This window comes from Mus musculus, chromosome 1 (assembly GCF_000001635.26).
Source record: "Mus musculus strain C57BL/6J chromosome 1, GRCm38.p6 C57BL/6J".
NCBI lineage: Eukaryota > Metazoa > Chordata > Mammalia > Rodentia > Muridae > Mus > Mus musculus.
Genome location: NC_000067.6, coordinates 130,195,302 through 130,220,217, shown reverse-complemented (window position 1 = coordinate 130,220,217; position 24,916 = coordinate 130,195,302). Strand labels below are relative to the sequence as shown.

The window sequence follows — 24,916 nt, the reverse complement described above, 5'->3', positions numbered from 1 at the left end:
CAATAAATATGTATTGTTTTAATAAGTGAGTAGAATCTATATTGACAATGATATGTGGGAAGTGAGAATAAACTAAAAATCAAACCATTTCATGTCATTTGTATTATTGAAGAAACAATTTTACCCAAGCCAGAAATGTAGAAAATCTAATATTTTAATGCAAATTCAATATGTATTATAATAGTTGAATCTGTAATGAATGAGAACATGTAATGACCCCGGTGTTCCAATCCTGAATGTGCTATAAAGTGCTAATCACAGACACATTATTTTTTGTGATATTTACTGAATACTAAGATTTTATATTTACCATTTATGTGCATGTTAAAAATGATGTTTTATCTCCCTTTGGTTATACTTTATATTCCTGGGTGACATGGGCAATGAAAGGTAGTATCAGGCTAGTCTCCAAGTTAGGCTCTTTTAAGTTGTTTCTCCCATGGCTGATAATTCAGAGAAACTAATCAATGAAAGGCCAGCTTGTAGAGTGTTGGTAGTAAGGTAATCTCTTTCATTTCCTGTTTCTGGTAAAACTTGGCCGCATTGGTGAAGAGCAATTAACAAAGGCTTGACTATCTGTTGGACAGTTAACAATGTCACCATGTGAATAAAAACTCCTGTTTTGTTCCTTCACATCTTTCTGTCTTTACCAGTTTTTTAGTTCTCTTGGGTCATTTACATATCGATGTTTCCAGGGTTACAGTAATCCTTTGGTCTGATACCATGCAGGCTATAAATCTTCCTTCCATGTTTTTCAGTCTCTGTGATTGATGCCTATATAATGGTACAGATGATAATATTGAGAAAATGGGGTTTCTTTTTCTCTATCAGTGATTTTTATCTGTCAGTCTTTAAAATGGTGGCACGGAGAAATGAGTATTAAATTGCTTTTGTCAAAGCACAGGGCTTTGGAAGTGAATAAGTATAAACCAGCCAGTGTTCCAGTCTCTTGAGCACTTTATTTGTTATAAAGACAAATCCATAGCACACAATGGCACCTTCTTACTTCCAACATCTGGGATTACAAAGGATTAGCTCATAAAATGGTCTCAGCTTTTTAATGTGTTGTTTTAGATATTATTGAAACCTTATAAAAACAAGACTCGCTACAAACAGGATCGGTGTTCAATGTATATTAAATGAGGTCAGATAATTAAATTCAAAATAATTTATAAATATTCAGATAAGAAAATTGAAATTACAAAAGCATATTTTGGTCAACATTAAACTGAATTACAACTGTGTGTGATCAATGCTATATCTACACAGCTAGGTTTTTGTTAAAATACAGTTTTAGTTATCAAATAGTCTACCTCATTCTCCAGTACATTCACCTAATTTCCTTGCTAACACTCTGCACATTTCATCTGGAAACTACCCAATTTACTCTAGTCCAGTTGTAATGCACACTCCTCTGTCTCAACAGATGCAGCCCACAAAGTGCCATCATCCCCTGGCTACAAAATAAAATACATTATTTAAAGGTAAAAACTCAGAGAACTTCTGAAATGGCAACCCATTCTCTCTGTGTTCATGAAAATAGGCAATCCAATTTGCAAGTTTTCGAACCAATGTAAACTCTAGAAAACTCATGTTGAAGTATGGGAATAAGGACTCTGCACTAATATAGTGCGTAACAATACAGTGTCAGACTCGCCATTTACAGTAAATGCCTCGATTGGACTTTCCTGTGGATTGTCAATATGCGGCTGAGGATCAAGTTTACTCAAGTCTGTGCGAAATCCTTCAGGTTCTCTTCCTCTCATTTCCAAACAGGAAGAGAAGGGTTTTCAGGCCTCTTGGGAAAACCGAAAAAGCAAAACACACCCACAAACAACTTGAAAACAAAATGGCAGACCCAGTAGTTCTTGACTCCATGTCCAAATGAAGTTGGGGCACTATTACTTTTGTCATATTCGTATTCTGCCCAAGGTATCACATCATGAGATTCCTCAAAGAACTGAGAAGTCTGAGAGCTACAAAAGAGAAAGCATTTAAGGCAGCAGTTGATGTCTACATTTGGATTCCTTTTTCAAGTTACATGTCCAAGTCTCCATCGTAGGCCAAGGTCAGTGGCTTCTGATGGCGAGGTGTGCTTTGATGTGGTTTTGGCTTCTTGCTGCAAAAGGAAAAAGAGGTTTTCAGATAAAGGTAATAGAGTTTTGCTTCAGTTGCCAAAGACAATCTTGAAGAGCAGGAATTCACAGGGGAAAATTAAGAAATGACTCATTTATCAGTAAGTATGTGCCTTCTCTTTTGAATTAGCTATGTAACTCTTATCAATGGAGATATAGTTGGAAAAATGCACTGTGAGCCTCATAGCTCATACTCTCCCAAGCTAACCAGACTCCAGCTTCACTGAGCCCATAGTATAGGGGTATATGTAGCAAGCATGATTAGAAACTGCAGGTTTTTGGTGTATCCTGTATTCATCAATTTAATTCTTTTAAAATATAAGCCACCACCTTTTCAGAATCTTAAAAGTGGTTTAGTGTATTGAGGAGAAGAGCCATTTTCTGTATTTGTTCTTGTTACACACAGGGAGGTGAACATCTGCTGTTCACTAATTCCTAAGCTACCATGACCTCCGCATCCCAGATGTTTAACATTTTAAGCAGCTGGAACAGCCAGACTTCTGTGTTTTGCTCTGGCCTGAAAACTGTTATTTATTTGGCCGTCAATCCTCTGTAACTTAACAGAGCAAGTTTGCTAGCTGTAGCTAAAACCATCCCCATCCTGCTTTACCGGTGAATGGCAACTTTGTCATGCAGAGGGAGGCTACTTTTTCTACACATAAAGAACCCTGTATGCCAAATTGTGTGGAGATCTGCCACGCACTTTCATTATTTTTCTTATTGATAACTGAAAATTTGTCATCTACTTTTCTTCTCTACATAGATTCTTTTCACCTTACAGCCTGGCTCTGTCATATCTTCAGAGGCTAGCTCTCTTCTACACTCTCTCTCTCTCTCTCTCTCTCTCTCTCTCTCTCTCTCTCTCTCTCTCCCTGTCTGTCTGTCTGTCTGTCTGTCTCTGTCTTAGTCTCCATCTCTGTCTCTTGTTTCTGGATTGCTGTGGCATATAGTATACACTAGCATCTATTATTCATTTTTATTCAATGTAGACTGAGTGCCAAGCCTGCGCTGAGCTTTTTATATTTATTTTTTTCAATAAGTCCCAGAACTACTTTGAGAGAGAGGGACTTGTAACAAGAGACATTCTCCTTTGCCTGGAAAAAGTGAGTTGGAGTTTATATTCAGACCAAATTTAAATTAAAATGAAACAATTTTAGTTTATAAAACTAAACAGGATTTACTACTGTGTCATCTGCTGCCATCGGCATCTGTCACGGGAGCATCTTCAGCACGGCACTGCATCCCCTGCTTCACCTCCTGTGTTCCCTGGCAACTGCTAATCAACCTTCTGCCTCCATGCATCTCTTGATATGGAGCTCTCATACAAATGGAGTCTACCAGCTGTGGCCTTTATGTCTAGCTTCTTTCACTCAGTGGTTAAAGTGGTGAATCTTCTGTTATCTGAATGTATTTGAATATGAAAAGTTTGACAGAACCAGTTATAGGAAGGATTTCCTAATTTAAGATGCCTACTTTGTAATTTAAGGAGCAAAATTAACTCTTTTTCTGATTGATGTCTAAAGCAAGCCATATGAGCTAAAGAGATAAAAAGAAAACAAAACAAAACAACAACAACAACAAAACCCAAAACATTTCTGAAACACTCCTGAATGGAACCACACATCTTCTTAGGGGCTCTCGCCCAGCATCTGGTAAACAGTGGGCTCCCGTTGAGGATCTGCTGAGTGCTGGGCCCAGGCTGCAGGCAAACAGCTTCCAGGCAGAGAAGCTGAGGGGAAGTGGCAACTTGACTTAGAATTTTCTTCAGACAAAGCTCAAGCTTCAGATATTCTGCCTTGCAGGCTGTCTCTAGTTCTCAGAGCCGTATTGCACAATTACTTAACTAGCATCCAATTTAACCTCATCCTTTTGTATCATAAGTATATTCCAGAGGCTTTATTTGTAGCTGGGCGGAGCTTCTATCACAGATAATAAACCTGGCTTGAAACAGGGCTCTTGGGATGCTGACCAATGAATTTCACCTAGAAGTGACACCTTTCTTCTGAAAAATGGTAAAGATGTCTCCCTGTCTCCACTATGTGTGAAAAGAACAAGAAATAAGTAGAAGACCAAGAATTGTAGAACCTACTAATGGTATTGGCTGTCTGCCCTGATTTTGCATGTGCTACATGCTGTTAGGTGAAGAAAAATGAGATTTGGAGCCCCAGGGAGTGAAGACAAGGAACGGCAATGACTAGATTTGTATGAGGAGATAAAATCATTGCCTGGGAGACATGTAAACTTGGCTAGGCTCTGTGAGTGGGGCCTGGAAAATTCTGCTCAAAATGTGCAGGGAGGTTTTTATGTCTGCTTCTGTATGTAGATTTATGATTACAGTGCTCACCTCTGAGACAATGAAGGGCCTGGGACCTCAGTGGGCCATAATGGCCTACAGTCACTGAGATTAGAACTTTGTTCTCTGTCACTCATTCCAGAGTGTGTATACCATGAACACTACAAGCCCAAAGGTCTGAGACTATGAATACATAAGATCTGAGAACCTTTGGAGTATTTAAAACAAGTGAAATTCCTCCCTAATGCCAATCTGAGAAGTCTAGAACACAGATCCCTGGGTAGCTGTGGTTTAACAACACTCCTAGGCCAGTTAAAAAGCTTCCTAAAAGGGAGGATGCACACGGCCTCAGTATGAAAACTCATCAGTTAAAGGGATTGTTTCTGGAGTTTTTGGTTGCCTTTCCTTCTGCTCTATTGGAATATGCCTTCTTTAAAATAATTGTTTATTCTTTTTTCCTCCCTAAACTCTGATTTTATGAAAGGTAATCAACATGATAACCTTTCTCCTTCAATCAAAACCAGGAACCATAAAGGCCTACCAATAGGCTGCAACTCCCAGCACCGCTGCTCAGCCAGCATCTACCCCCTCCCATGTTTCCTTCTGTTGAGCCTGACAGAGTACCCTGGACTGCCAGAACAGCTTACGGAGTCACAGGAATCACAAGATTATGCTGCTGTCCTGACTGGGAGGAATCATTGCAGACATATTTTCCAGTGACCTCTTTCAAGGATATCTGTGTTTTAGCAAAGAGTAAGAATGCATTCATCCAGCTGAGCTGTGGTGGCACACGCCTTTAATCCCAGCACTTGGGAGGCAGAGGCAGGTGGATTTCTGAGTTCGAGGCCAGCCTGGTCTACAGAGTGAGTTCCAGGACAGCCAGGGCTACACAGAGAAACCCTGTCTCAAAAACAAACAAACAAACAAACAAACAAACAAAAGAATGCATTCATCCAGGAGAGCAGACTTTCAGGCAAACTGCAGACATTACCAAGTGTCTTGGAATGCAACCCACAAGGAACACCCCTAAGCTAGCCAACATTGCATCATTTAGTGGATGCAGGGGACATATTCAGTCGGGTAGCTATCTTTGAGAGACAAGCCTCTGGAAGCCAGGATGAAGAATCTGTCACCAAATGTGTTGGCAGAATGGACATAGTTACCCAGAGTTTCTTCTAGGCACTGTGTCCAGGCTAACCATGAGCTCACCTGGTAGGCAACTTGAGCAAATCACTATCTGGTGTTCATTCCCAGGAGAACCTGAGACAGAGAACATTTCAAAATCCCTGACACTGATGAAAGATGCTCAGAAGTTCACCATGAAAAGGAGTGCTTAGGGAAGCTGTTTTTCTGCTTTTCTTAGAAGTCCTCCGAAGTTTTATTATAGATTGCTTTTAGTTTAACATATCCTGGCATACGGTAAAAAAAAATTCCTACCATAAACTTTTTATTTTGGTGGAAAGTATAACATCTCCACACTGTCATCCTTTAAAGCTCCTGCAAGCCATTTGATAGAAGGAGCTGCTATAAAAACCTCTATTTGGGTTTCTGTAGGCAGCTTCTTTGAATTAGTGAAGAGCATGTCTCTCTAGAGCTGTGGCTCACTCACCTGTAAAAAGGTGGGATGTTTAAGGTGGAAACCTAGGGCATCACATTGTATGTAAGAAACCTGCAGGATTTCTCAGGGGAGAGGATGTGTAGGAACAGCTTGGATTTGGGGGTTAGCCAAAGCCAGAGTTGATTCTACAAGTCAGGTGACCAAAGAAACAGTATTTCAGCTAACTGCTCCTTAAAGGAATGATAATAATATTGTGAGACAACCATGGGGATTAAGGAAAGCAGTTTTCATGTCATATTTCTATGCCTGACATAAAAATATTTGACTTTATGTTTCTTTAAACCCTAAACTCTTAAAACAAAAATCCTTTCTATTAATCAAATTATTTAATCATTCATTCATTTTTCTAGGTGTTCAATTGACAATGATTCAAATTTCTGGTATAAAAGAATCTATAAAACATAGCCAACCTAGTGTCTCTTCTAAGGTCTTTGGGGTTTGGTAGAATGCTGAAAGATAACTATGCCAGCACCTACACAGTCAGCATGAAGCAAACACCACAGGACAGGAGACACAGACAAATCATCCCAATCTGTTAGAAAAGGAAAGAGCTTGGAATTTGAGTTTTATTGGAAGTGTGGGTTAAATGCCAATAGCTGGTCCAAACTTCATTTTTGATGAAGTGGTCATGGGGTTGAAACTGTGAGAAATACCTTTGTTATATAGAAAGGAGATTGTAAATAACCATGTAGGATAAGCACAGTGGCCTGAGGAATGTGAATAGACAGGAAGGAGTTGGCTGTTAGGATAAAACATCTGTAACAGCAGCACAGATCCACAATGCTGTACTCATCTATGTGGGTGGAAATGAATACAGTAGAGGGAAGAGTAGACTTGGTTGCCAATGCAGAGCCTGATGGGATCACTAAGTGGCTGGACTGAAAATATATGTGAATGCTGCTCAAAACTGTTACTACTGTGTCATGAGAGAAGCCAATACTTTTACCTAAATATTATATGACAGAGGCTTTGCAATTATGTATATGATAAAGCAAATTGATTAAATACTTGAGCAACATTTTTTCTTATTTAATCTAAATAGAAAAAAAGTATTTAAGCTACCCAAATTTTCAAAGACACTGAGCCCTGTGAGATAATAAAGATAAATGATTAGGGTCTGTGTAGTACAAATTAGTCAATCCAATGTCCAGGGAATAGCAGAAAATGAAATTGAGAGTTGTTTGGGCTCAGGTCATGAAAGACTTTAGGTACTCAGCTAGACAATGAAACATGACCTGACTTCATCAGTAAAATCTGACATTACTAAAAGTTTAAAGAAGAGAATGAGGTCATGATCATTGGTGATATGTTTTCAGGAGACTAACGTGGCCATAGGATGAAGGAGAGAGAAATGGAGTACAAACCCAAATGTGGGTTTTCTATGCAATGTAAGTTGGTCGCTGAAACATAAGCAAGACATTCTACTGGTATCTTGTAATTGGATCTTCTGAACAAGGGTGGTCATGCACCTCTAGTCCCAGTGTTTGGGATTCTGAGTCTAGAATATTAACTTGAGTTTAGATCGTCTTGGTCTACTAGGGCCTAGGACGGAAGGAGGGAGGGTCAAGAGAGAGGAGCAAGAAAGACACAGAGACACAGACACACACAGACACACAGACACACAGACACACAGACACACACACACACACACACACACACACACACACACACACACACACACACACACACAGGGTGGGGTGGGGTGAGGGAGGGGAGAACCAGAGCCAGAGCCAGAAACAGACAGACAGAGACAGAGATAGTGACAGTGATAGTGACAGAACAGGGGATTGGTTAAAAAAAATCTTATACCAGAATTCAGAATCTCAGAGTTTGTATTTAATAGAGTTTTTATCAAATATTTGCTGCTTGAAGATTGGACTACAGTTTAAAAATGTGTAAGCTGCTGGGAAGAGAGAAAAATAATGAAGGAAATGTTCATAGATCTACATGATTATTTTTACATCTACATATGTTAAAAACTGGATACTAGTTTTTAACTTCTTGTATGTAAGTATATTCTTGGGACAAGAGAAGCTAGATTGCGGATGAATCTCAGCATGGAGGAACTCACTTGTTCTTGTATTGCCATCAGGCCAACCAATGATCTGGACCCTTACCGTCTACAACTTGAAGAACATTGTCCTATGTACATTGGTCACCTTCACATCTTCTCCTCTGACTTTTACAATGTCTTACTTTCTAACCTTTGATGGTGGCGGGTACTTCAGAAGACTCTGAAACTCTTGGAAGAGTTCAAGCTCTCGTTTGTCCATTGTGACTAGATGTCCGCAGTGCTTGCCAAACTTACTACCTGAAACACTTAAGCTGGTCCAATCATTTGATTACAGGGTTGGTGACTGTTGGAGACAGCACCTTTTTATTACAACACTCGGGAAATACTAGCTGGGTAGAAATCTTATTTCTAGGAATTCAATGCTGTTCACTGCAGGTAGCAAGAGGGTTAAAAGTCATATGGTTTTCCTCACCAATTTTAACTGACCAAAAGCAAAGATTTAAAAGTCAGTGTAGCCTTGGAAACAGAATTTGAGGATAAATATCCAGATTTGAGTCAAGATTAAAACTTGGATAAAAGTTCTCAAGAAATATTCTGTGAGGCAGATGAGCAATGTAAATATCTCAGTTGGGAGGGAAAAAAAACCCCAATAACACTTTGATCTCATAAAAACTATCCTAGAAAATTGAAAGCTAATATCATATTCTTCACATACTTTAAAGTATTCAAATTTATTTACGTGTATGTAGCCTCAAGAACTGCTCATCAACTAAAGTATATTCTATGCAATAGCAATAAACTAATTAGAATTTCCAGAGAGCAGGCAGTAGGATGAGTAGTCACTTGCAAAGCAGGGGCTGTAGAATTGACAGCTAATTAGATGTGAATGTTTTAAATGTTATCTTTGTTATTAAAATGCATTAACAAGGGGGAACCAACTGGTTAATTTACCCTAACTTTTCAAAACAGACCAGATTGTGAGACTATGCCGGGCCCTAGCAAACACAGAAGTGAATGCTCACAGTCAGCTATTGGATGGATCACAGGGCCCCCAATGGAGGAGCTAGAGAAAGTACCCAAGGAGCTAAAGTGATCTGCAACCCTATAGGTGGAACAACAATATGAACTAACCAGTACCCCTGGAGCTCCTGTCTCTAGCTGCATATGTATCAAAAGATGGCCTAGTCAGCTATCACTGGAAAGAGAGGCCCATTTGTCATGCAAACTTTATATGCCTCAGTACAGGGGAACGCCAGTGCCAAGAAGTGGGAGTAGATGGGTAGGTGAGGGGGTGGGAAGGGTATGGGGGACTTTTGGGATAGCATTGGAAATGTAAATGAGGAAAATACCTAATAAAAAATTAAAAAAAGAACTGATAATAACTAAGAATAACTTTATATTTAGGATTATCTAGAGTCGTGTTCTAAGATTGGCACCAGATCAGAATTACCAGCTGATATATGTAGAAAAGTCCTGGCCATACCCAAACATAACTAATTTCGGGTCCTTGGGCGTGGAAGTCAGCATCAGTGTCTAGGAGATGCCTTATATGCACGGTGGTAAACCCACATTCCAAACCAAACTCTAAGTGCACAAGTGCCAAGTCTCGGTATGTCTTTTATATCTTCTAATAGTAACTAAAAACCAAATAAGAATGTGCTATCAAGTGTTAACAGTATTGGCAAAGGTCCTGCATTTCAACTGTTCATCTCTTTTCCTTAGTGGTCTGGAGATCCCTCCATTTTTATCAATGTTTTAAAAATACCATTTCATTTTAACATCTCCCCCACAAAAACAGGGCCTATGTGATTTCATTCCTTGTCACTTACCAAACAAGATAGGAAGTAAATACTAGGAAGATCATGATAAGAAAACTGCCACCGGAAACGCCATAAACCCACATTTTTACTCGGCCATCTGTTGAAGACAGAAATAACATAACAGCATTAGCTAGCATGTGGATGTCTACAAAATTTAGAAGAGAACACACACACACACACACACACACACACACACAGAGAGAGAGAGAGAGAGAGAGAGTAACCTAATGTTTGACAAACCAGAGCCAATGACTAATCCTAGACCTGAAATGGATGCCTAAGCTAGCCGATTACTCAATGGGAGAAGTTAGCCATGTCTTGGGATGATCTGTGAGCTCCCTCATGGAATCGGATGTTGACCATACTCTCTCCTGAGCATCGTGAGAATGTGGATTCTTTACTAGAGATAATTGCAACAAAAATTAATAGAAAATTTAGGCTGAACTTTTGAAAAAGAGCAAGAACAGTTTGGAAGAGGAAGGTGAGATGGTATAATTTTACTAAAGCCTCAGAAAATAACATAAATAATTAAAAAAAAATCCAAACTAAATAATACTACACTATACCGGTTTCTGTGGACTTTCTAGATATGAACAGTTTATATCACTCTAATTTTTAGCAAATTAACCCTTACAAGCAGGTTGTTAGCGAAGTATGGTGGGACAGGCCTGTACTACAAGTTTGAGGTCATCTTTGTCTCAAGAAATGAACAAACATATAAAACCTACAAAGTCGTAACTGCATTGTAGCAAATATATTTTCTGGCCAAATACTTTCTTTTTCACCGAATTCACAAATGTCCATAGTTGTAAGCTATACAGACATCACTAATTGATCAAATTGACTGGAGGGGTTTTGAACTTGTTTGAAGATGCTGAAAGTCTTACATGTCATATAAAAACACCAAAATTTCTCACAACACAAAAGAAAAAAAACCCTGTAGTTACAAAGATGACCACACGTCTCCGATTGTTCTTTTAACCTGAATGGAAAGAAGACTAGGATCCTCATTTCAGTAGCTCTTTCTGCTGAATGAAATTAGGAGAATTCAAAATCAAGTGGGTTATCTGTACCATACCCTTCCCCCTTTGGACTTCCTTCCAAAGCCCAGGGAACCTCATAGAAGAGGGGGCAGGAAGATAGCACCAGCCCCACACCAGAAAGGATTTTGGTAGAACAGTGTCTTCGGGACAGGACAGGACTTCTGCCTTTATAGACTTCAGGAACTCATAGCTGCTGTGGATGTTTGCACAACAACTGATCAAGAGCAAGCCAATCAACATTCCGGGGAGGGGCACAGATTCCCACCCTACCTGAGGTGCTAATAACTGTTAGGGGATGCTGGGAAGGGAGAGTTAGTTTTTTTTTTTTTTTTTTTTTTGTTTTTTGTTTTTTGTTTTTTGTTTTTTGTTTTTTGTTTTTTGTTTTTTAAGGCTATAGGTCAACCTGGTAGGTTGACCACAATACAGTGGATGTCTCCACAACCATATGGGGACATAGGCAGTACTAAATGGGTTCTGTGGAAGACATGTCTATATGTGTAACTATATCTGTATCTAATCTATATCTATCTCTATCATCTATATCTTTTATCTGTCTATCTCTATAAAACTATAAATTTATGGCCATGTGTAGAAAAGAACATTATTTTAGATTTCATACCTAGTGCAGGTAAATGAAACTTACTAGTTAAGTAAATATTATGGTCTATCTGTGACTTCTTTACTATGCAAAATATATTTTAGGTCAACTCAGATTTTCATATATATGACAGAAATTGTTTCTGGCAATTTAATTTTCCCTCCATTTAGTGTGAGCATGTGGCTAACTAGATTTGTAAGTGGGCTGACAGAGGCAATTGTTAGGATCCCAAAGGAATGGCATTTTTCTTTGTGAAAGAACTACTCAGGGATTCATATTCACCACACACTGGGTCCATAGTACACCGTGCAGTCTGAATGGGACGGAGAACCACTAGAATGTACTGTAAAAAGGTTTTGTTTAAAGTAACATCACAGTTGAATCACTCTGCAATTCACCTCATTCCTTTTTTTTTTTTTTCAGGCCTCAACTAGAGACTCACTTGAGAACGAGATTGGGTGGAATTATATATTTCTGAGGTCATAAACATCTTTTAAAAGGCTGAGAATGATTGTTCTGAAACACTGGTGATAAAGTTCTCCATTCTGAGCTTTTTCATTGACAATCTGAGCAAGAATGTTCCTGACATAGAACTTCAGGACTCAGACCCCGAGATGGCTTATTTCACTGTAGATGAACGTGGTGGGATACAAGGTTATTTTAGGGTGAATTTAATAATTAATTTAATATATACATGCACGTTTGTAGTAGTATAATTAGACTAAAAGTTCAAACTATTTAAAGGGATACAGTTTGAAAATGTCTTTCTCTAACCCCTTCCTTCTCTTGTGGAAGCTATCCCCATTCCAATATCTGTGGATCGTTTCAGTTTTGATGTAGATGGGTAGGCATCCGAATGCACACATGAATACACACACAAGCACATGAATAAATATAGCTTTAGAAATAAAAACTGTATGACGAGTATTGTTCAGTTGCTAACTCCCTGTTTTTTATTACCCAGCGTGGGTGGATTGCTGATAGTCCTAGTTTACAGACGCAGGTTTCCCTCTTTCCAAAGTATCCCTGAGAACACATCACACAGTTCAACCATGTTCATGTTTTCACAACATTCCATTTATGGGAATCTCAGATGCATCTCTTCATTTGTTAAAATAAGCAGTCATCATTTGTAACAGGAACCATTTGTAGTCTTATGTGTATGTATGTGCAGGATGGATTCTTAAGAGGGACAGTTCAGATTGAAATGTGTGGCAGCTAAATGTATTATAACGGTCTCCGTGTCCCCTGAGGAGCGGTTTCAGATTATGCTCTCTTGCCATTAAACTCATCAGGTTGAAACATGTTTTGGGGAGACCATTCTGTGGCTGCAGCACTTACCACATAAGTGTGAGGAATGAAGTTCAGACACATAGCACTCACATAAAAGCCAGGCAGCCATGGTGGTCTGACTGTAATCCCAGTGTGCGAAAATCAGAATCAGGAGACCCCAGAACAAGCTGGCTAGATAGACTAGCTGATTTGCAATCTCTATGTCCAGCTGAGAGCCACTAACTCTACTACCGCAATATTTAAGAAGAGCAATGGAGGGAGACACTTGATGACAACCTTGAATCTCTGTTCACATGTACACACAAATCCATGTGCATGTGCCCCACCACGTGAAAACACACGAATACATGCTGTCACAGCACACATCTGCATCAGCTGTGCTTCCTGACCTGCTTGAGTTCCAGTCCTGACATCCTTGGTGATGAACAGCAGTATGGAAGTGTAAGCCAAATAAACCCTTTCCTTCCCAACTTGCTTCTTGGTCATGATGTTCACAGATTAGAGATTAAGGAATTCTTTCTTTTTTTCTTTCTTTCTTTCTTTCTTTCTTTCTTTCTTTCTTTCTTTCTTTCTTTCTTTCTTTCTTTCTTTCTTTCTTTCTTTCTTTCTTTCTTTCCCTCCCTCCTCCTTTCCTTTTCTCCCTCCCTCCCTCCCTCTCTCCCTCCCTCCCTCCCTCCCTCCCTCCCTCCCTCCCTCCCTCCCTCCCTCCCTCCCTCCCTCCCTTCCTTCCTCCCTACCTCATTTCTTTTTTCTCTATCAGGGGGTAACTTTATTTTTTAAGGTAGTGAATTTATTTATTTTTATTTTTTATTGGATATTTTCTTTATTTACATTTCAAATGTTATCCCCTTTCATGGTCCCCTCCCTGAAACCCGATATCCCTCCCTCCCCCTGCTTCTCTGATGGTGTTCCCCCACTCACCCACCCACTCCCTCCTCCCTGCCCTGGCATTCCCTTACACTGGGGCATCGAGCCTTCACAGGACCAAGGGCCTCTCTTCCTATTGATGTCCAACAAGGCCATCCTCTGCTACATATGTGGCTGGAGGCATGGGCCCCTCCTGTGTACTCTTTGGTTAGTGGTTTAGTCCCTGGGCACTTGGGGGTGGGGGGGCTGGTTGGTTGATATTGTTGTTCCTTCTATGGGGTTGCAAACCCCCTCAGCTTCTTCACTCCTTTCTCTAACTCCTCCACTGGGGACCCTGTGCTCAGTCCAATGGCTGGCTTCGAGCATCCACCTCTGTATTTGTCAGGCTCTGGCAGAGCCTCTCAGGAGACAGCTGTATCAGCAAGCACTTCTTGGCATCCTCAATAGTTATAATGAGCAAGACACAGAGAGAGAATCTTCCTCATTAGTGGGTTTCTGTGAGACTGTTTTAATGGTATTTATCTTTCCTAATTCTCTCTCCTCTATTCTTCCCTCATCACTATCCCAATTTAAACTTCTGTTCCAGTATTAGCTTTTAACACTATAAGTATGCTGTATCTCCCATCCCTTGAGAGCCCTTCTCCAAACCCCTCAGTAATTTCTTTTTTTTTTTTTCATTTTTTATTAGGTATTTAACTCATTTACATTTCCAATGCTATACCAAAAGTCCCCCATATCCACCTACCCCCACTCCCCTGCCCACCCACTCCCCCTTTTTGGCCCTGGTGTTCCCCTGTACTGGGGCATATAAAGTTTGCAAGTCCAATGGGCCTCTCTTTCCAGTGATGGCCGACTAGGCCATCTTTTGATATATATGCAGCTAGAGACAAGAGCTCCGGGGTACTGGTTAGTTCATAATGTTGTTCCACCTATAGGGTTGCAGATCCCTTTAGCTCCTTGGCTACTTTCTCTAGCTCCTCCATTGGGAGCCCTATGATCCATCCATTAGCTGACTGTGAGCATCCACTTCTGTGTTTGCTAGGCCCCGGCATAGTCTCACAAGAGACAGCTACATCTGGGTCCTTTCGATAAAATCTTGCTAGTGTATGCAATGGTGTCAGCGTTTGGATGCTGATTATGGGGTGGATCCCTGGATATGGCAGTCTCTACATGGTCCATCCTTTCATCTCAGCTCCAAACTTTGTCTCTGTAACTCCTTCCATGGGTGTTTTGCTCCCAAATCTAAGGAGGGGCATAGTGTACACACTTCAGTCTTCATTCTTCTTGAGTTTCATGTGTTTAGCAAATTATATCTTATATCTTGGGTATCCTAGGTTTGGGGCTAATATCCACTTATCAGTGAGTACATATTGTGTGAGTTTCTTTGTGAATGTGTTACCTCACTCAGGATGATGCCCTCCAGGTCCATCCATTTGACTAGGAATTTCATAAATTCATTCTTTTTAATAGCTGAGTAGTACTCCATTGTGTAGATGTACCACATTTTCTGTATCCATTCCTCTGTTGAGGGGCATCTAGGTTCTTTCCAGCTTCTGGCTATTATAAATAAGGCTGCTATGAACATAGTGGAGCATGTATCCTTCTTACCAGTTGGGGCATCTTCTGGATATATGCCCAGGAGAGGTATTGCTGGATCCTCCGGTAGTACTATGTCCAGTTTTCTGAGGAACCGCCAGACTGCTTTCCAGAGTGGTTGTACAAGCCTGCACTCCCACCAACAATGGAGGAGTGTTCCTCTTTCTCCACATCCACGCCAGCATCTGCTGTCACCTGAATTTTTGATCTTAGCCATTCTGACTGGTGTGAGGTGGAATCTCAGGGTTGTTTTGATTTGCATTTCCCTGATGATTAAGGATGTTGAACATTTTTTCAAGTGCTTCTCTGCCATTCGGTATTCCTCAGGTGAGAATTCTTTGTTCAGTTCTGAGCCCCATTTTTTAATGGGGTTATTTGATTTTCTGGAGTCCACCTTCTTGAGTTCTTTATATATGTGGGATATTAGTCCCCTATCTGATTTAGGATAGGTAAAGATCCTTTCCCAATCTGTTGGTGGTCTTTTTGTCTTATTGACGGTGTCTTTTGCCTTGCAGAAACTTTGGAGTTTCATTAGGTCCCATTTGTCAATTCTCGATCTTACAGCACAAGCCATTGCTGTTCTGTTCAGGAATTTTTCCCCTGTGCCCATATCTTCAAGGCTTTTCCCCACTTTCTCCTCTATAAGTTTCAGTGTCTCTGGTTTTATGTGAAGTTCCTTGATCCACTTAGATTTGACCTTAGTACAAGGAGATAAGTATGGATCGATTCGCATTCTTCTACACGATAACAACCAGTTGTGCCAGCACCAATTGTTGAAAATGCTGTCTTTCTTCCACTGGATGGTTTTAGCTCCCTTGTCGAAGATCAAGTGACCATAGGTGTGTGGGTTCATTTCTGGGTCTTCAATTCTATTCCATTGGTCTACTTGTCTGTCTCTATACCAATACCATGCAGTTTTTATCACAATTGCTCTGTAGTAAAGCTTTAGGTCTGGCATGGTGATTCCGCCAGAAGTTCTTTTATCCTTGAGAAGACTTTTTGCTATCCTAGGTTTTTTGTTATTCCAGACAAATTTGCAAATTGCTCCTTCCAATTCGTTGAAGAATTGAGTTGGAATTTTGATGGGGATTGCATTGAATCTGTAGATTGCTTTTGGCAAGATAGCCATTTTTACAATGTTGATCCTGCCAATCCATGAGCATGGGAGATCTTTCCATCTTCTGAGATCTTCCTTAATTTCTTTCTTCAGAGATTTGAAGTTTTTATCATACAGATCTTTCACCTCCTTAGTTAGAGTCACGCCAAGATATTTTATATTATTTGTGACTATTGAGAAGGGTGTTGTTTCCCTAATTTCTTTCTCAGCCTGTTTATTCTTTGTATAGAGAAAGGCCATTGACTTGTTTGAGTTTATTTTATATCCAGCTACTTCACCGAAGCTGTTTATCAGGTTTAGGAGTTCTCTGGTAGAATTTTTAGGGTCACTTATATATACTATCATATCATCTGCAAAAAGTGATATTTTGACTTCCTCTTTTCCAATTTGTATCCCCTTGATCTCCTTTTGTTGTCGAATTGCTCTGGCTAATACTTCAAGTACTATGTTGAAAAGGTAGGGAGAAAGTGGGCAGCCTTGTCTAGTCCCTGATTTTAGTGGGATTGCTTCCAGCTTCTCTCCATTTACTTTGATGTTGGCTACTGGTTTGCTGTAGATTGCTTTTATCATGTTTAGGTATGGGCCTTGAATTCCTGATCTTTCCAAAACTTTTATCATGAATGGGTGTTGGATCTTGTCAAATGCTTTTTCTGCATCTAACGAGATGATCATGTGGTTTTTGTCTTTGAGTTTGTTTATATAATGGATTACATTGATGGATTTTCGTATATTAAACCATCCCTGCATCCCTGGAATAAAACCTACTTGGTCAGGATGGATGATTGCTTTAATGTGTTCTTGGATTCAGTTAGCGAGAATTTTATTGAGGATTTTTGCATCGATATTCATAAGAGAAATTGGTCTGAAGTTCTCTATCTTTGTTGAGTCTTTCTGTGGTTTAGGTATCAGAGTAATAGTGGCTTCATAAAATGAGTTGGGTAGAGTACCTTCTACTTCTATTTTGTGAAATAGTTTGTGCAGAACTGGAATTAGATCTTCTTTGAAGGTCTGATAGAACTCTGCACTAAACCCATCTGGTCTTGGGCTTTTTTTTTGGTTGGGAGACTATTAATAACTGCTTCTATTTCTTTAGGTGATATGGGACTGTTTAGATGGTCAACTTGATCCTGATTCAACTTTGGTACCTGGTATCTGTCCAGAAATTTGTCCATTTCGTCCAGGTTTTCCAGTTTTGTTGAGTATAGCCTTTTGTAGAAGGATCTGATGGTGTTTTGGATTTCTTCAGGATCTGTTGTTATGTCTCCCTTTTCATTTCTGATTTTGTTAATTAGGATTTTGTCCCTGTGCCCTTTAGTGAGTCTAGCTAAGGGTTTATCTATCTTGTTGATTTTCTCAAAGAACCAACTCCTCGTTTGGTTAATTCTTTGAATAGTTCTTCTTGTTTCCACTTGGTTGATTTCACCCCTGAGTTTGATTATTTCCTGCCGTCTACTCCTCTTGGGTGAATTTGCTTCCTTTTTTTCTAGGGCTTTTAGATGTGTTGTCAAGCTGCTAGTATGTGCTCTCTCCCGTTTCTTCTTGGAGGCACTCAGAGCTATGAGTTTCCCTCTTAGAAATGCTTTCATTGTGTCCCATAGGTTTGGGTACGTTGTGGCTTCATTTTCATTAAACTCTAAAAAGTCTTTAATTTCTTTCTTTATTCCTTCCTTGACCAAGGTATCATTGAGAAGAGTGTTATTCAGTTTCCACGTGAATGTTGGCTTTCCATTATTTATGTTGTTATTGAAGATCAGTCTTAGGCCATGGTGGTCTGATAGGATACATGGGACAATTTCAATATATTTGTATCTATTGAGGCCTGTTTTTTGACCAATTATATGGTCAATTTTGGAGAAGGTCCCGTGAGGTGCTGAGAAGAAGGTATATCCTTTTGTTTTAGGATAAAATGTTCTGTAGATATCTGTCAGGTCCATTTGTTTCATAACTTCTGTTAGTTTCACTGTGTCCCTGTTTAGTTTCTGTTTCCACGATCTGTCCTTTGAAGAAAGTGGTGTGTTGAAGTCTCCCACTATTATTGTGTGAGGTGCAATGTATGCTTTGAGCTTTACTAAAGTGTCTCTAATGAATGTGGCTGCCCTTGCATTTGGTGCGTAGATATTCAGAATTGAGAGTTCCTCTTGGAGGATTTTACCTTTGATGAGTATGAAGTGTCCCTCCTTGTCTTTTTTGATAACTTTGGGTTGGAAGTCGATTTTATCCGATATTAAAATGGCTACTCCAGCTTGTTTCTTCAGTCCATTTGTTTGGAAAATTGTTTTCCAGCCTTTCACTCTGAGGTAGTGTCTGTCTTTTTCCCTGAGATGGGTTTCCTGTAAGCAGCAGAATGTTGGGTCCTGTTTGTGTAGCCAGTCTGTTAGTCTATGTCTTTTTATTGGGGAATTGAGTCCATTGATATTAAGAGATATTAAGGAAAAGTAATTGTTGCTCCCTTTTATTTTTGTTGTTAGAGTTGGCATTCTGTTCTTGTGGCTGTCTTCTTTTTGGTTTGTTGAATGATTACTTTCTTGGTTGTTCTAGGGCGTGATTTCCGTCCTTGTATTGCTTCTTTTCTGTTATTATCCTTTGAAGGGCTGGATTCGTGGAAAGATATTGTGTGAATTTGTTTTTGTCGTGGAATACTTTGGTTTCTCCATCTACGGTAATTGAGAGTTTGGCCGGGTATAGTAGCCTGGGCTGGCATTTGTGTTCTCTTAGTGTCTGTATAACATCTGTCCAGGCTCTTCTGGCTTTCATAGTCTCTGGTGAAAAGTCTGGTGTAATTCTGATAGGCCTTCCTTTATATGTTACTTGACCTTTCTCCCTTACTGCTTTTAGTATTCTATCTTTATTTAGTGCATTTGTTGTTCTGATTATTATGTGTCGGGAGGAATTTCTTTTCTGGTCCAGTCTATTTGGAGTTCTGTAGGCTTCTTGTATGATCATGGGCATCTCTTTTTTTATGTTTGGGAAGTTTTCTTCTATTATTTTGTTGAAGATATTAGCTGGCCCTTTAAGTTGAAAATCTTCATTCTCATCAATTCCTATTATCCGTAGGTTTGGTCTTCTCATTGTGTCCTGGATTACCTGGATGTTTTGAGTTAGGATCCTTTTGCATTTTGTATTTTCTTTGACTGTTGTGTCGATGTTCTCTATGGAATCTTCTGCACCTGAGATTCTCTCTTCCATTTCTTGTATTCTGTTGCTGATGCTCGCATCTATGGTTCCAGATCTCTTTCCTAGGGTTTCTATCTCCAGCGTTGCCTCGCTTTGGGTTTTCTTTATTGTGTCTACTTCCCCTTTTAGTTCTAGTATGGTTTTGTTCATTTCCATCACCTGTTTGAATGTGTTTTCCTGTTTTTCTTTAATGATTTCTACCTGTTTGGCTGTGTTTTCCTGCTTTTCTTTAAGGGCCTGTAACTCTTTAGCAGTGCTCTCCTGTAATTCTTTAAGTGACTTATGAAAGTCCTTCTTGATGTCCTCTATCATCATCATGAGAAATGTTTTTAAATCTGGGTCTAGATTTTCGGTTGTGTTGGGGTGCCCAGGACTAGGTGGGGTGGGAGTGCTGCGTTCTGATGATGGTGAGTGGTCTTGATTTCTGTTAGTAGGATTCTTACGTTTGCCTTTCGCCATCTGGTAATCTCTGAAGCTAGCTGTTTTAGTTGTCACTGTTAAGAGCTTGTTCTTCAGGTGACTCTGTTAGCCTCTATAAGCAGACCTGGAGGGTAGCACTCTCCTTAGTTTCAGTGGGCAGAGTATTCTCTGCAGGCAAGCTCTCTTCTTGCAGGGCAGGTACCCAGATATCTGGTGTTCGAATCAGACTCCTGGCAGAAGTTGTGTTCCACTCACTAGAGGTCTTAGGATCTCGTGTGGAATCCTGTGTGGGCCCTTGCGGGTGTCAGGCGACTCAGCTGGCAAGGTAGCCCGGGGCTCGAGTGGAGTGGAAGGGGTTTGTGCCCCAGATCAAGCCCGGGTAGCCTGCTTCCCTATATACCGCAGTTTCAGGTTCCGCGCAATTGGATTGGGGCAGGCGCTGTGTTCCACTCACCAGAGGTCTTAGGATCCCGTGGGGAGTCCCGTGTGGGCCCTTGCGGGTGTTGGACAAGACTCTGCTGGCAAGGTAGCCCGGGGCTCGAGTCTCGAGTCGAGCGGAAGGGACTTGTGCCCCAGATCCCAGTAATTTCTTGACATCTAAGAATATTCATGTGAAGATTCTTTATCACTAGTAACTCAGGAGTCCAAGAGTTAAGTACCTGAATCATTGTTGTGCAATTACACATTTATTAGCACTTAGTAATGCAATTGGAAATAATTTAAAAAAAATACATGTATATATGTGGCAGCCTGTCTTATTTTTAAATGTATTTTTAAGAATTTAGACAATTTTTTATCAAAGCTCTATTTTTAAGTAAATTCTGTAGGCTAAAAGTATTTTCTCTTTTTTTTCTTAGATATTTTCTTTATTTACATTTCAAATGTTATTCCCTTTCCTAGTTTCCCCTTCAAAAAACCCCTATCCACCCCCTCTCACCAACCCACCCACTCTGGCTTCCTGGTCCTGGCATTCCTTTATATTGGGGCATATAACCTTCATAGGACCAAGGGCCTCTCCTCCCATTGATGACCAACTAGGCTATCCTCTGCTACATATGGAGCAGAGACTGAAGGAATGACCATCCGGAGACTGACCCACCTGGGGATCCATCCCATAAACAACCACCAAAACCAGACACTATTGTGGATGCCAGCAAGAATTTGCTGACAGGACCCTGATATAGCTGTCTTCTGAGAGGCTCTGCCAGTGTCTGACAAATACAGAAGTTGATGCTCACAGCCATCCATTGGACGGAACACAGGGTCCCCAATGGAGAAGCTAGAGAAAGGACCTAAGGAGCTGAAGGGGTTTACAGCCCTATAGGAGGAACAACAATATGAACTAACCGGTGCCCCCAGAGCTCCCTGGGACCAAACCACCAATCAAAGAAAACACATGGTGAGACTCATGGCTCTAGCTGCAGATGTAGCAGAGGATGGCCTCCCTCCTTTCTTTCCTTCTTCCTTCCTTCCTTCCTTCCTTCCTTCTTTCCTTCTTTCCTTCCTTCCTTCCTTCCTTCCTTCCTTCCTTCCCTCCCCTCCCCTCCCCTCCCCTCCCCTCTCCTCCCTCCCTCCTTCCCTCCTTTCTCTCTCTCTCTCTCTCTCTCTCTCTCTCTCTCTCTCTCTCTCTCTCTTTCTTTTTTTGTGTGTGTGTTTTTGGTTTTTTTGAGACAGGATTTCTCTGCATAGCTCTGGCTGTTCTGGAACTTACTCTGTAGACCAGGCTAGCCCCAAACTCAGAAATCTGCTTGCCTTCACCCCCGAGTTCTGAGATTAAAAGTGAGTGCCACCACCGCCTGGCAAAGGACCTCTTGTATATGTGGAGATTCATTTCCTTGTGACCTTATTCTGAAGTGGCACAGATGAAAAGTTTACATGGCACATCATTTCTCCCCTATTTAAATCTAACCCTGCTTTGTTCTTAAAGCTAAAATGTTTTAAAATATCTTGGCATAGAAGGGGATCAAAGAGTGAGTGAGATGTGATGCTCTTTCTGAGAAGCCAGTGTATAAACCTGTTTCTACAACTAGCTTGCACATCCTTTGCATCTGGTCTCTGGGTTTTGTTTAATTTTAAATGTGTGACCAGGGAGCTTTAGGGATGAACCAAGGCTTCAGCCCAGAAGGAAAGTTTCCAGGGTTCATCTGTTCAAGGCTTGTCTGTCATCCCTGTCAGTTATGGTCTTGCCTGGTAGTTTGCAGTGTTTCACGTTGGGAAAGAGGTTAGTGTGAGAAACACAGAGATGCTTGCCTACTTCACAAAGCAGTGAAACCAGCTATATGGGATAGTGCTGTGTACCCAGCAGTGGGCAAGAGATTTGACTGCGCTAGAGACCCACAGCATGGTCCAGTTTGGCTTTTTACCTGCCTCTGGTGTCACTGCTGGTACACACAGCACATGAGAGCTGGATATAGAGTCTTAGTCACCTGCATCTCAAAACTCACCCCTGTCACTTTCTGCTGTGACCCTGGGGAAATTACCTGATGCTACTAGGTTTGAGTTTCTTTCTTCCTTTCTTTCTTTCTTTCTTTCTTTCTTTCTTTCTTTCTTTCTTTCTTTCTTTCTTTCTTTCCTTCCTTCCTTCCTTCCTTCCTTCCTTCCTTCCTTCCCTCCCTCCCTCCCTCCCTCCCTCCTCCCCCCTCCCCCCTCTCTCTTTCTTTCTTTCTTTCTTTCTTTCTTTCTTTCTTGCTTGCTTGCTTTTAAAAGCTGGAGACAATGAAACTTTATTTAAAAACCAAACCACTTGTAAAATATATTGCAGGCTTGACACAGCAAAGAAACAGATGTATCACTGTTTCAAGTAATTAATTAGTATAAATACAACATAGTACTTATCCAAAAGATAAGGTGCTATGTTGGGCCAGCAGCAACACTGCAAAACAAACAAACAAACAAATCCAGGCAAAAATGGCATTTGTCAAGAAAGTGTATGCCTCTCTTGCTCTACAATGGTCCTAGCTTTCTGTGGCCCAAGTTGCTCACTTTCTGGCCTTCTTGTTGCTATAAGGCTCTGTAAATTCAGAGCTGATTAATACTGGATTTGCACGTCTCAACAATTCCTATGTACTATTTGTTCTCAGTGACTGGCATGTGAGTGACAGCCAACCCCCTTGCTTTTCATAAGGATGTGCCACTTTGCTGCACAAGTCAGTGAAGAAGGCTGTTTCTCATATACACTGTGTGACACTGTCTGGCTTCTTCAGGGGCTTCTAGAATAACAGAATTTGAAGAAATGGACATTCCCATCTTGACGGTACATAATACCAGGAACCATTAGAAGTGACTCAAACCACTCCGCCTCCTGTATCTTAGATCCAGTGTGCCCTGCATATAAGACAAAACTCAGCAAAATATAGATTTGAAAAGGAAATCCTTTCCTCTGAATTCCTAGCCTACTGGGTTTTGTTTCCCAGCATATGCAAGGTGGTGTGGTGATACTTCTGGTCAACAGGATTTGTCAAGCTTCTCTGAGGAGAAGCACCTCTCCTCAGATTTTACCAGCAGGTTGAAGAGAGCTGCCAGCCTGGATGTTTGTAGTAAGAAACTCAGCTCTTGGTACAAGGTTGATCTCTACTACAGAACAGACACTTGCATATGAATATTTAGGATCTAGACCTCTCCTCTGAGCTCTCTGAAATCCAAATCTTAGCACCAGCTTCTTCCTACGTCACCTTCTAAGATCCGGATGTAAAGGAACTAGTGTCCAGCAGTGAGCAGCATTTGCTTGGAACTTGCTGTGTCTTAAGTTTTCCTCATTCATAAACATTGCTTAACATATTAAACTCCCATTCTTCCTTTTAAATAACCTGCCCTCAGTCTGAATGGTCACTGGCAAACAATTCTATTTCCTGATGGATGACAGAGACTCCTTCATCTTCTTGGTCATTGTTGGGACGAGGTGCATGTGGTCATCCACACACTTGGTCACACAGCTGTCTAGCTGTCACTTCACCTGAAGCTCCTTAGTTCCTGCTTCCATTGAGTCTTTGGCTTTGTCATTGCAACGCATGGTGCAGTGGGCCAATCGGTCCTGGAACCTTTCCAGCTCTCTGGTGACCAGAGCTTGGGCTTGAGTCAGAGGTGCATGGTAGCTCTTGATGCATTGGTGCACCTGATGCTTGAGTGTCTTCACAGCAGTTGGCGTTGCACCGGAACACGAGGCCCTGCATCTTCCGGATGTTCTCTATCTCCACACTTTTCACCATGGCATCCACAGCCTCCTGCACTCGGAGTTGCTGCACCTCTGCCATGGCGACCCTCAGGTTTGAGTTTCTTAGTCTCTCCAACAAGGCTGATGGTGTTTGGTAGGCGTTTGGATGTCATTCAGCACATTTTCTTTCCTGCTCATAATAAACACTAATTTGTGAGCCCTAGAGGCTGGTTGCTTGCCCTGCCCAGGACAATCCTGCAAAGTGGATCACTACACTGATTTTTATAGGTAAAGCAACCAAGACAGAGCCACTTGTTTGAAAGCAGGTGGTTTAAGCCACAGTATTGAAAGGCCCACTTCTCTCAAAAACTGGGCCTTCTTACCACCTCACCAGTGCCTTTAAAACCACAACAGGTCTGTGGGCATTTCCTGTAAGTTTGTAAGATCCTATTCCAATTTCTCCTTTAATTTTATTTAAATGCACAAATCCAGTTGTAGAAGCAGCAACAATTTACAAGTAAAAGACATTTTCCCAAGACACTACCTTGTTCCTAGCTCACTGCCACTTAGACTGTGATTGACAGGCTAATAAGCATCCATGAAAATGCTTTATGCTTAAATAGGACCACATGAACCTCTCAAATCTGAGAAGCCTTGAGCTAAACCATGTCCTTTGTCCTTCTTTCCTTCCCTCCTTCCATTCCTTCCACAGGGAGAGATGGCCACAGTAAAAGCTCACCAGAAGAAAATTTGCATCCCTTATTCACAATGGAAACAC

General features: G+C 40.8%; 1 protein-coding gene and 1 pseudogene across 3 annotated transcripts in view; both read right to left on the bottom strand.

Moving 5' to 3' along the window:
• Positions 1-939: 939 nt before the first annotated feature.
• Positions 940-24,916, bottom strand: part of Thsd7b (thrombospondin, type I, domain containing 7B) — a 946,089-nt gene continuing 922,112 nt past the window's right edge. For all 3 annotated transcript variants that reach the window (XM_011247964.2, NM_172485.3, XM_011247965.1), the window contains 2 exons: positions 9,890-9,977; positions 940-2,119 (listed from right to left, as the gene is read on the bottom strand). In XM_011247964.2, the coding sequence (XP_011246266.1) occupies positions 2,038-2,119; positions 9,890-9,977 (170 nt within the window). In that variant the 3' untranslated portion in view covers positions 940-2,037. The remainder of the gene's footprint in view (positions 2,120-9,889; positions 9,978-24,916) is intronic.
• Gm29428 lies at positions 22,696-24,909 on the bottom strand (annotated as a pseudogene).